Below are 14,136 nucleotides of genomic sequence, written 5' to 3'. Positions count from 1 at the left end.
CTCAGAATAGCAGTTGTACAGCCAGTCAGTTATACAGTCAGTATCCTGAAGAGTGTCAGAAGGGATTGTTGTTCGTATCAAGCCTTTGTGAAACTATTAGTTTGACCTTCAAGCTCATATCCTTCATTGGGAAGAATAGAAATAGGGGAAGAATGTCATGCCACATATAAAACAAATTGGGTGATTGAGCAGAGACCAGTGAGCCAGAAGTTTCCTAGGGCAGCCTTCAAGAAAATGTCTACACATTGGGGCCTCACTGAGTCAGTCAGGATCCTTTTGATAGACTGTCACACACCCTGTCTTGTGACTCAGGTTTATTAAATTCATTATGTATTGAATGGGTATGGAGCTCTAAGAGTTGTAAATAGGTCTCTGGTTTCATATCAGTGATCAAGAAAAAATTACTGCTAGAATTATTTTGCTGCACAGGGGGTATTCCCAATGATATTCCATATGGCAGGAACCTACTACGTCAAACCCAAGCCTTTCATATCTCATGGAAACCATAAGATTTTAATCTTTTCTTTTGGAGGTGCCCAGCTAGCTGCAGAAGCAGTGATCCCCCCAGGTATACTAATTTCAAAACTTGGAGAGGTTTCTACAGTTACCTTATCTAGGTCTGGTTGTCAAGATCAAGAAGAATCTGATTGATATCCCAAAACCCGTTGTGATTATGTAAAAGCTTATGCATCTCATCATGAAGTCATCTATCTCCATACACTCAGCATATTGTGAGATGGAATTTTTTGACTGGCCTCTTTCGAGACAGATTGACAAGTTGAGTTTCATCATAGGTATCTCTACTGTAGGATGTAGGCAAGAGGCTTGGATTTTGCAGTTCACCCATTGGCAAAAATACAACTTCAGATAACGAGGACTAGCCTTGGTATCCTTCACCCAGGGCAAGTTCTCTACAGGCTACTACCGAAGGTATTGCCAAGTGATTCCTCGTTTTTTCAGATCAGACAAGTCATCTATGAGAGGCACTGGTGACAATACAGTGTAGTTTGATGCTTGTGCTGTCAGTCAGAATTCTCTTTTTATTTCTTTAGGATAGTCTGATGTGAAAACTGGGGGAATGCTCACATAATCAGGTCTGTTAACCTAAAGCCTTTGGTTAGTTCACTGATGTAATTCCAACGAACTTAAATTAGTTCCCTTTTTCCATTCAACTAAATTTATAATTTTTCCTCAGTGGCTTATTTTCTCACCTACATTACAGTTTGGGTAAATTAGAATGATTGGTTGTTGTGAAAAAAATTAGTCTTTCAGAAAACAAAACTCAGTTTTTTCATTACAAACCCATCATTTATATCAAACGTTTCTTCCTAACCCCAGTGATTGGTTCCACCCATAGTTCTGGTTACATGAAAAGTGAGGCTCTTATTTGCCTGGAACGTGGGAGTATGTGCTGTGAGGCTTTCCAGCCATTAGAAGATCTTATTCTTTTAAAGGGGGAATGGAATATCCAGAATTCATGAAGATTATAAATTTGAGCTTTTGTAAATGATGGGTTTGTTTTGAAACAATTAGTGTTGTTTGTAAAAAACTTTTCCTTGTCAATGCATGTTTTGTAGCTAGCTGTATGACATGTACTAACTGCAGTACAGCACTTACTTTGAACAAGTACTTACTAGCATTTATACAATAATTTTTATGAAATGCAATATTTAATAATTATCTTTTCTTCATTCCATTAGGAACATCCTGTCACAGTGAGCGTTGATGTGGAACCTAGTTTCTTGGGAATAGGTCCTTATCACCTGATGGTTGGTATGAACAACAGAGCATGGATTTATACACTCGGTGATGATTCTACTATGTTGCTTCGTGACCGAGAATATCTGGGGACCATCACCTCAGTGCGAGTTAATGCTGATTACGCATCTGTCTTGTATGAAGGAAAATACAATTTCATTTGGTTAGTAGATCTCTCTCTCTCTCTCTCTCTCTCTCTCTCTCTCTCTCTCTCTCTCTCTCTCTCTATATATATATATATATATATATATATATATATATATATATATATATATATATATCGTATATAAAAATAACAGTTTATTTTGCTGACGGCGTTTTGCAATATCTCATTGCATCTTCAAGGCTGTAATTTACAATAAAATATAGCTGAAAATCTTATAAAAAAAACACAAAAAGTAAATAAATAAAACACAAAAATAGTGATTTTTAAACTATTTTATTTTTTGTGTTTTTTTATGATTTTAAGTTTTATTTTATTGTAAAAAATTACAGCCTTGAAGATGGAATGAGAAATTGCAAAATGCCGTCAGCAAAATAAACTGTTTTTTTATATATGTACTGCCTTTTCCTAGATGTCCCCTTGATAGCTATATATATATAGATATAGATATATATATATATATATATATATATATATATATATATATATATATATATATATATATATATATATATATATATATATATATATATATATATATATATATATATATATATATATATATATATATATATATATATATATATATGTACATACAGTAAAACCCCGTGTTCACGTTCTCACAATTCACGGACTCACGCATTCGCAGATTTCTCTGTGGAACGTATCTACCCATTGCTGCAGTATTTTTTACTGAGAAATATTCACTAATTACTATTTTCATATCATTTTCATGACTAAATGCACTTTTTGTGATCAGACTATTAAAATACTCAGGTATAAGCATTTTTAGAGGGTTTTTCTTGTATTTAAGCTATCAAAATAGGCAGTTCTAAGTGTTTTTGAGGGGTTTTAAGTATTTGCGGATTTTAGCTATTCGCAGGGGGGTGCGGTACGCATCCCCCGCAAATGTGGGGGTTTACTCTATATTCACACTAATGTCTCACACCCTGAAAATCTGGGAAAGAATAATGGATCAAAGAATTAGAGAAGAAACATGTGTAGGTGAAGAACAGTTTTGTTTCATGCCAGGAAGAGGAACAACAGATGCAGTGTTTGCCCTCTGACAGATGATGGAAAAACACCAGGAAAAGCAGACAGGACTGCACATAGTATTCATAGATCTGGAAATGGCATATGATAGAGTCGTATGCCAGAAGGTTTGGAGGTGTGTGCAAGTAAAGGGAACACCAGAGAAGTATGTGAGGTTGGTCCAAGATATGTATGAAGGAGCAAAAATGCAGGGTAGAAGCAGTGTTGGGTTAACTGAATGGATATCAGTAAGAGTTGGTTTACATCAGGGATCTGCTTTAAGTCCATATCTTTTTGACCTGATAATGGATGTGCTATCTCAAGGAATAAGAGATCAATACCCCTGGTGCATTTGTTTGCTGATGACATCTTGTTATGCAGCACCAACAGAGAGGTAGTGGAGTCAAAACTAGAGCAATGGAGGAAGGTACTGGAGGACAAAGGATTAAAGATCAGTAGGAAGAAGACTGAATACCTGAGTTTTAATGAAGATCAAGACTCAGAGATTAGGTGTCTTGGTTCAACAGTGGCTGATGATGGAAATTTGGATGTAGAAATAACACACAGAGTTCAGGCTGGATGGAAAAAATGGAGAAAGATGTCAGGTGTCTTGTGTGACTGCAGAATCAGCATAAAGGTTACAGGAAGAGTGTATAAGACAGTAGTGAGACCAGCTTTGATGTATGGAGCAGAAACATGGCCAGTAAAGAGAGTGCAAGAGAAGAAATTAGATTCAGTAGCGATGAAAAATGTTCAGGTGGATTTGTGGAGGAACAAAAATGGACAGGATAAAAAATTAAAGAATAAGGGGAGGTCTAAAGTTGTAGAACTACCAAAGAAGGCCCAGGAAAGAAGACTGCAGAGGTATGGCCATGTGATGAGGAGGGATGAGACAATATGTGGGGAGGAGAGTGATGCTGATGGAGGTGCCTGGTGGGAGAGCAAGAGGGAGACCGAAGCAAAGGTGGATGGATGTAGTTAGAGAAGACCTGAGAGACAAACAGTTGTCAGAGGACGATGAGTTTGACCGAGCCAGGTGGAGGAAAGCTGTCAGAAACATCGACCCCACATAGAAGTGGGAAAGATGCAGAGGAAGAAGAATATGTGATATATATATATATATATATATATATATATATATATATATATATATATATATATATATATATATATATATATATAGTTGGGCCCCATTTCTCTCCCCTCAAAGGGCCCAACATCTAAGGTAATGTGTCCAGCATAGAGCATGGTGGTTATTGTAAGTAGGAACAAGTGATTCTTTAAAACAGTTAACTAAATTCCAAAGTACATAGGTTTAAGGGGGAAATGATTAATTGTTCCTGTTTCTTGTTTATTTGCACCTCTTGTCTTACAGTTCCACCTATAGTTTCTTAACTGGTTTGAGACTTTGAGATAATGGTTTCAAGAGACTTAACAAATTTGATTAAGGGGGTTAATGTTTTGAGAGTCAATTACGCACTACACACTTATTGCGCTGTCTTCTGTTCCCCTTCTGCGTCCCCTCACTTTGGGACTCTCTCTCTCTCTCTCTCTCTCTCTCTCTCTCTCTCTCTCTCTCTCTCTCTCTCTCTCTCTCTCTCTCTCTCTGCTTAGACTCCCGTTTGACTCTGGTCTTTTCCTGTCTGTCTGTCCTTATATCTCCCATGTTCCCTTGTGTCAACCATGTCATATTCTGGGCAGGTACTGCTTTTCCTAAGGCACCTCCTCCATTTGTTTCATTCCAACTTTTGGAGGTGTGTTTTAAGGAATTCCTGTTGATCATTGGGTATTTTGCTCCTTGTGGGACGTCCTTAGGCCTCTGGCATTGATGGTATTTGATTTTCTAAAACAATTAGGCTTGACCTATGGGAGTGGTTTACTTTCTTTGGCTCGCCTTTGAAGGCAAAGGGGGTGAGGGGTGTTTTCTCACGCCTTAGCTAACCATATGTTCCCAGGCGTTTCCTTTGAAGGACCCTCGTGGATTTCGAAGGCACTGCCAGATGCGATTTCTCTTAGCGCCTTGTTAGTACTTGTGTGTTCTTGAAGTTGTAGTTGGCGACTTGTTGTGACAGGCGGGGAGATTTATGAGTTCATGGTCCTTTCTACTGACCAAATGGAAATAGGATATTTCCATTTTGAAAAAATATGTTTTCTTTGTTCTCTTGAATTTTATATATATATATATATATATATATATATATATATATATATATATATATATATATATATATATATATATATATATATATATATATATATATATATATATATATATATTTAATATATGTATATATATCTTATAAATATATAATATAATATATATATATATATATATATATATATATATAGTATATATATATATATACCATTTATATATATATGATATTGTGACAGTGTCCAGTGTCTGTTCTTTCAAAAATCAAACTTGAGTATCTACCATTTATATATGGTGACCCCGGAGTGTCCAGTGTCTGTTCTTTAAATCAAACCTGGTATCTAAGTGCTTGATATTTGATTACCAAACTTACCATTTATTCAACAATTATAGTTACCTCACAAAAGCCAGACACCTGAACCCTCATCACACATACAAGACGACTGATTTCTCTAAAGGCAACAGTGATCCCTTATAAACTTATCAATCATGAAAGAAAGCAGATTAAGTTAAGGTGTGAGGTAAAATCTAAGGGCGTCACTCCATTAACATTATAAAAGTTCAAGTATTTCTATTTATTTCATTTCCCTGGTTTGAGCTCACTTCAATTACTTGAAGGAAAACATCTCACTTACCACTCTATCTCTAATTCAAATCAAAATTACTGGTGGGTCAATGAATGAAAGTGTGATATGATATTTTAAATACAAAAATTTATTTCTAAATTCAAAGATTATACATGACATTAACAGTATCAGGGAAATTTATTATTACTTCAAGATAAAACAAAATTGTATTCAATCTGAATTAATCATCAGTCAAAATTAAATCAGAAATTAATTTATTAATTAATCAAAAGGGTTATTCGAGAAGAATTTAAATTGTTGAGTAACAAAACTTCAATTCCCAAGTGTTAAACAAAATAAGGAAAATAAATCAATCATATAAAAATGTGGATACAAAAGACAGAAATATACTCTGCAAAAGATTAAATATCAAAAAATGTAAAGCAATAATTAAGCCAATAGCAAATACATCACATATATGTATAAAAGAAAAATTCTTCAAAAGATAAAGCATAAAACATATAACACGAAAAAATATTAAAAAAGTGACAAGGTATCTTTACATATAACCACTGCAGATATTATTTTCAGTGCACTGAAACCCAATAATTATATTACAATACCTTGGTACCAAATGCTTCGTGTCTTTAACCAGGCGCCGTTACACACACTTAATAAAATGCACTGTTCAGATAACTCAGACACATTTATTAAGGAATTAAACAGTTAAAGGATATGAGTGACCATCGTCTATCTAAATATCAATTACATTAAAACAGGACATTCGTAAAATCTGAGAGAGAGAGAGAGAGAGAGAGAGAGAGAGAGAGAGAGAGAGAGAGAGAGAGAGAGAGCGTCTCCCTTCAACAACGCCTTTTGGTCTCTGAATGAGGACTCCTCTGTATCAGTGTTTTGATCGAGTCCCATAAAGCCTTGTACGCTAATGGAGAAGGTGATAGTCTCAGCAAGTTTTGAATATTGACTAACAAAGTGCACCCCTACACAGTGAACAAGGGCTCTCAGTCTCTCTCTCTGCCCACGCATAAGTCCCTTCTTATAAACCATACAGCGTCTCAAGACATACAGCCTTTAATCACTGTAACTTTACGCTATCTCTTTTACGGCATATGCGCATCTGAAACAAAATCATACAGTATACAACAATACACACATACACACGGGGAGATTACTGCATTATGAAAACCACAGCATAAGAATATATACAGTAAACCCCCATATTCGCAGTCTCACGATTCGCGGATTTCTCTATGGAACATATATATGCATTATTCGTTGAAAATTGGCCCATTCACGGTATTTTTCACTGAGAAATATTCACTAATTACTGTACTTTCATCTCATTTTCATGACTAAGTGCACTTTCTGTGATAAAACTATTAAAATACTCAGGTAGTGCTCGAGTTACGATAATTCACCTTACAATAATTCGATTTTGCAGTGGTGTAAGCAGTTAATACCGATATGACAATATTTATAAAACATTTTAAAATTTTGTGCTGGCGCAGACAGCAGCGTATAATCAGGCAGCGAGAGAGACCAAATTACAATAGACCAACTTCTTTTCCTCCATCTCATTATTCCATCTAGTTAAAAAAGTAAAAGAGAATGATAAAAGTATTGTTAGTAATGTTATACTCTTGCGTAAATGCATACAGCCATAAACAACTGAACGAAAACATGTTGTTTATCACCCCCCATTCCTATCAGGGCTAAGCTTGGACTTAATGGTGTTGGGAGTGTCGCTGTTCATCTCAGCAACCTGGAAAACTATGGATTAGACACTAATATCTGCTGTTTTCTGTTACTTTTACATGTCACCTTTTCCCACCCCTTCTCACTCCCCCTACTTATCAGGGGTGAGTTTGGACTTAAGGGGCATTGGGAATATCAATATTCATCATAGCGACCTCGAAAATTGTGGATTAGATACTAATATTTGTCGGTTTAGGTTATTTTTACATGTCACCCCCTTCCCTCCCCTTCTCACAACCCCTTCTTATTTGGGGTGAACTTGGACTTAAAGGGCATTGGAAGTATCACTATTCATCTCAGTGACCTTGAAAATTATGAATTAGACACTAATATCTGTCGTTTTTGGTTATTTTTACATGTCACCCCTCCTCACCCTCCCCTTCCTATCGGGGGTGAACTTGGACTTAAAGGCGATCGGGAGTATTACTATTCATCTCAGCGACCTCAAAAACTGTGGATTAGACACTAATATCAGTCGTTTTTGGTTATTTTTACGTTTCACCCCCTTCCCACTCCCTTCCTATCAGGGCTGAACTTGGACTTAAAGGACATTGGGAGAGTCACTATTCATCTCGGTGACCCCGAAAACTATAGATTAGACACTAATATCTGTAGTTTTCGGTTGTTTTTACATGTCACCCCCTTCTCATCCCCCTTCCTATAGGGACTAAACTTGGACTTGAATGGCATTAGGGGTATCACTATTCATCTCAGCGACCTCAAAAACTATGGATTAGACACTAATATCTGTCTTTTTCAGTTATTTTTACATGTCACCCCCTTCCCTCCCCTTCTCACACCCCCTCTAGTGCAAGTGATGTCTTACCCTCACAGTATTCTTTCCCAGGTAGTAAGTCATATGTATACCATGTTTGGTTGAAATTGCTGTGTGTTTCAGAGTTATGCTGGAAAACACGCACACACATATATACATTCATACATACATCCATTTTTATATATATACAGTAGATTATACACACAGATATGCAGGTATATATATATATATATATATATATATATATATATATATATATATATATATATATATATATATAGATATATATATATATATATATACATATATATACATTATATATATATATATATATATATATATATATATATATATATATATATATATATATATATATATATATATATACATATATAGTCTCTGGTTTACAGGCAGTCTCTGGGATGGGGTTCCGTTCTGACGACGTCGTAAGCCGAAAATCGTCGAAAATCGTAAGAAAATCTTACTTTTAATCCTTTGAGTATCCTTTGGGTATCTTGAAAATGACATAACCTGCATTTTTATGAAGCCAGAGAGAGAGAGAGAGAGAGAGAGAGAGAGAGAGAGAGAGAGAGAGAGAGAGAGAGAGAGAGAGAGAGAGAGTGCCTCACCACTTATCTAGCAGAAAAAGACTTGGAATTTCACAGAACTACATTGCTCTCCCATTTTTACTTTAAGTATCATCCTACATCAAACATAGCTTAAATTATTATCCTGTTACTACTGTAGTAATCTTTGAAATTATATTAATATCTTTTCAAAGTCATCTTAAACACTAGTACCCTTTTCCAGCCAGAGAGAGAATGAATTACCACTACGACTTACATTCAGCCATTCTTGTGCTGGCATGAGAGAGAATGTTAATCCATTTCTCTTTACTGCGACCGACAACGAAAAATTGTTTTTTTCTTTGTCTTCCAAAGATGTAGGCTACTACTACATTTACTAAGCACTTTTAAAGCACCATGAACACACACACACACACACACGCAGTGTGCATAGGTAAAGAGACTCAAATTAGCAGTATCTTTTTCTGAGAGAGTGAAGGGCTGAACTTAGTATCGATTTATAATATATCTATCCATTTCTCATTCTACCTTTTGGCGAGAGAGAGAGAGAGAGAGAGAGGAAGGAAGGAAGGGAGAAACTGATTTTTTGCCCTCAGTCTGCTTTGAAAATGCATAAATGTTGTAATTTCAGTATGCTGTATTATTATTATTTAATGTTGTTAATATTTGAAAATTAGCACTTATTATTAGGTAAGTCATTTATATATCATACAAATGTAGTTAGTCGTCATCTCCCACAAATTTGTTAGAAAAATCTTATGCAGTCATTCTCTCTCTCACATTGGAGAGAGAGAAAAAATACTACGCACCCTCTTTATAGTGTATGCAAAGCCCGTGAGGTACAAGCTTTGTGATTGGTTAAAATCCCACCCTTCCTGCCAATAGCATGTCGTCAAGGAGGGCGGGAAGGGGAAGAGGGGGTTGTCACAAGTTGTTATTGGCTACTGTCAGTCCTGCCAGCCAATAGCGTATCATCATGGAGAGAAGGGGTTGCTACAAGCTCTGTTATTGGCTACTTCCAATACCCCGAGCTGGTATCGTCATAAGCCTACATCAAAACAATAAAAAAAAACTGTCACACAAGCGATGATGGGATTTTAGTATATTTTTATGTTTATATACAGTAATCAATATTTTTTTGAAGGATATATGCAATACAGAGAAAGATATGGGCGGTTGGCCTTACTTAAATCTCAGAAGTGAAATCATTCGTGAATTACTCGAGAACAGAGAGAGAGAGAGAGAGAGAGAGGTTGAATGAAGTGATTACATCGGTAAGCAGTTTTATGATTTCACGGGATTTTAATTTAACTTTTATCGATACTTTGCTATGGTTACTTAATATCAATATTTTAAAATTAGAAAATAATTTTTTCATCATAAAAAATGTATTTAGTCATGAAAATGAAATAAAAATCAGTAATTAGTGAATATTGCTCTTTGAAAAAATCCGCGAATGTAAATTTTCCTCCGCCGTATGTGTTTGACACCGAGTCATCCCAAATATTACCGTCGAGAATCATAAGAAAACTTTAATTTTAATCCTTTGGGTGTCTTGAAAACAACGAATCCTGCATTTATATTGAGTTTTTCATAATAAAAACCCTCCAAATATTGACCATTTTGCTGTTTTGGATGCATATTTCTTCTGATCTTCGTCGGACTGGCGTCGTCCGAAATACCGTCGAAAATCGTAAGAAAACCTTATCTTTAATCCTTTGGGTGTCTTGAAAATAACGAATCCTGCATTTATATTGAGTTTCTAATAATAAAAACCCTCCAAATATTGACCATTCTGCTGTTTTGGATGCATATTTCTTCCAGTTGTCGTCGGACTGGCGTTGTCTGAAATACCGTCGAAAATCGTAAAAAAACCTTATTTTTAATCCTTTGGGTGCCTTGAAAACAAATTATCCTGCATTTACATTGAGTTTCCAACAGAAAACCCTCCAAAATTGACCATTCTGCCATTCTGGAGCCATATTTCTTCCGTCGGACCGGCGTTGTCAGTGTCGTAAATCTGGAACATGCGTTATAACCCAGGAAATAATTTTTTTATGAATATATTTAAAAAGCGTCGTAAACTCGGAACTGTAAGCCAAGCCCGTTGTAAACCAGGGACTGTCTGTATTTATATATATATATATATATATATATATATATATATATATATATATATATATATATATATATATATATATATATATATATATATACATATATATACATACACACACATACAGGCAGTCCCTGGTTTGCAACGGGTCCGGCTTACTGAAGTTCGAGGTTATGACACTTTTCAAATATATTCATCAGAAATTATTTCCTGGGATTACGACGTGTCGTACGCCGATCCGATGGAAGAAATATGGCTCCAAAATGGCAGAATAATAAAAATTTTGATTTTTTTTTGATGAAAAACTCAATAAAAATACAGTTTACATAGTTTTCAATACACCCAAGCATTAAAAGTTAAGTATATATATATATATATATATATATATATATATATATATATATATATATATATATATATATATATATATATATATATATATATATATATATATATATATATATATATATATATATATATATATATATATATATATATATATATATATATATATATATATATATATATATATATATATATATATATATATATATATATATATATATATATATATATATATATATATATATATATACATATATATATACATATATATATATATATATATATATATATACATATATATATATATATATATATATATATATATATATATATATATATATATATATATATATATATATATATATATATACATATATATATATATATATATATATATATATATATATATATATATATATATATATATATATATATATATATATATATATATATATATATATATATATATATATATATATATATATATATATATATATATATATATATATATATATATATATATATATATATATATATATATATATATATTATTTATATCGTTTTGAAGTTTGGGAATACTAATACCAAGATTATACAATTTTCTTTTGTAGTACCCTGGACTGTTGAAACAAAGGCAGAAATACTTTTATTGAATAACATCTTAAAAACAGAACAATCTAAAAATGTTATTTCTGCCTTTGTTTCAACAGTCCAGGGTACTCACAAAAGAAAATTGTATAATCTTGGTATTAGTATTCCCAAACTTCAAAACGATAACAATACTATTTTTAACTTCTCCGACTAAATTGTCTCCACGTGAAAATTTCTTGTTTTCGTTTGGTCTTGACTTCTGTTTACCTTGCTTTAAACCTTCGTACTGTAAGTTTTTCGGTTCTTTGGAATTGTTGTTCTCTAGACTTGTAAGTTCTCAACTGGTTTCCAAAACGGAAGAATTTCGTTCTCACTTATCACAACTAGTGCACAAAACGTTTAATAACCTTACCACAAGATGGACTCCATTCTTTAAGAAAGAGGATTTACAAATCCTGAAAAACCTAGGGAAGAATGAAAATATAATTATAACAAAACCGGATAAAGGTAAAGGTGTGGTGTTGATGAACAGAACCGAGTACATAAAAAAGTTTAAACTATTCTAAGTGATGAATCTAAATTCAAGAAATTAGGTGACCCTAATTTCTCCACAATCTTTCGAAATGAGGACAGGGTTAATAGATTCTTAAAACAATTAGCGGATCAGAAGGTTATTGATAATGATACTTACCAATCTTTACTTAGTACTGGTTCTTCATATGGAACTTTGTATGGTTTACCTAAAGTACATAAAGCTGGCTTACCCATACGACCTATTCTGACTTCTTACGATACTCCAAATTATAAATTAGCAAAATTTGTTGTCCCCCTTTTATCTAATCTAACTAATAATGATTACTCTGTACAGAACTCAGAGCAATTCAAGAACAGAATTTTAATACAAGACTCAGATTTGTACATGGTTAGTCTGGATGTGGAATCATTGTTCACTAATGTCCCTGTGGAAGAGACAATTGAGATAATTCTTAACAAAATTTATATTGAAACTAACACTATGTTTAAGGGTTTTAACCGAGATAATTTTAAGAAACTTTTACAACTGGCAGTGCGGGACACTGCCTTCATTTTTAATGGAGTTTCATACTGTCAAGTAGAAGGAATGGCGATGGGGTCTCCACTCGGCCCGACATTTGCCAATATTTTTATGTGTTCACTAGAGGAGCAATTGCTGGACAATTGCCCTCTGGCCTTCCTTCCCCTTTTCTATTGTAGATATGTAGATGACACTTTTGTACTTTTTAGAGACAAAGAAAGGGCTGAAATGTTTCTCCAGTATGCTAACACAGCACATCCAAATATTAGGTTTACGATTGAGCATGAAAATAATGATAAATTACCCTTTCTGGATGTTTTAGTTACCCGAGAAAACGATTGTTTTAATTCATCAGTATTTAGGAAAAAGACTTTTTCCGGTCTAGGTTTGAATTTTTATAGCCATTGCTGTTTTAACTTTAAATTAAACTCCTTGGTTACCGTCTTCCACAGAGCTTTTAATATAACTTCCAGCTGGTTTGGTTTTAATAATGAAATAACTTTTTATACAAATACTTTTGAGACAATTGTTACCCTTCCAGACTTTTTATACCTATTTAAATAAATTTCTGAATGACAAATATATACCTAAATTACAAATACCTACAGTTCCTAAGATGACATTTTTCGCTAGTCTCCCTATGATCCACGATAAGTCTTTTTACAACACTTTGAATAACCTACTTCTACAGTATGCACCTGCCATTAATTGTAAATTGATTCCGGTCAATCCTCTTAATATCAAATCATTATTCCAGTACAAAGACAAAATTAGCCCTCTTATGACATCAAGCATCGTCTATTTATTTGCTTGCCCCCGATGTAGTCAGGGGAAATACGTGGGCGCCTCACGCCGCCTACTGAAAGTGCGAATTGATTGTCATAGGGGGGTCAGTTATAGAACTGGAGTCAAACTATCTAATCTAGAGTTATCAAATATCCGAGAACACGCCAAAAGATGTAAAACAGAAATTGATTTTAGAAATTTTAAAATACTTTCCAAAGTCCCCAGTTCTTCGCCTCCTATCTTTGAATCTCTTTTTATTAAACTACTAGTACCAAGATTGAACAACCAAACTACCTCAACAACTCTGTACCTGACGTGAGTTTACTCCGGCCTGGAATTCTTTGTTTATGTCACTCTACTTTTATACTCCGTACAAACGGTAACGGTCTTCTTAATTTTGTCTTTCTTTTGTATAACTTTTTTCTTTTTTATAAT

At 33.8% G+C, this 14,136-nt stretch overlaps 1 protein-coding gene across 1 annotated transcript in view; it reads left to right on the top strand.

Moving 5' to 3' along the window:
• Oseg6 (intraflagellar transport protein Oseg6) overlaps nucleotides 1-14,136 on the top strand; it is a 458,610-nt gene that overhangs the window by 218,637 nt on the left and 225,837 nt on the right. The window contains 1 exon segment of the mRNA XM_067096238.1: nucleotides 1,701-1,925. Within this exon segment, the coding sequence (XP_066952339.1) occupies nucleotides 1,701-1,925 (225 nt within the window).

The sequence above is a fragment of the Macrobrachium rosenbergii genome, chromosome 52 (assembly GCF_040412425.1).
Source record: "Macrobrachium rosenbergii isolate ZJJX-2024 chromosome 52, ASM4041242v1, whole genome shotgun sequence".
In the NCBI taxonomy this organism is placed as follows: domain Eukaryota; kingdom Metazoa; phylum Arthropoda; class Malacostraca; order Decapoda; family Palaemonidae; genus Macrobrachium; species Macrobrachium rosenbergii.
This window is presented reverse-complemented; position numbering and strand designations above follow the sequence as displayed.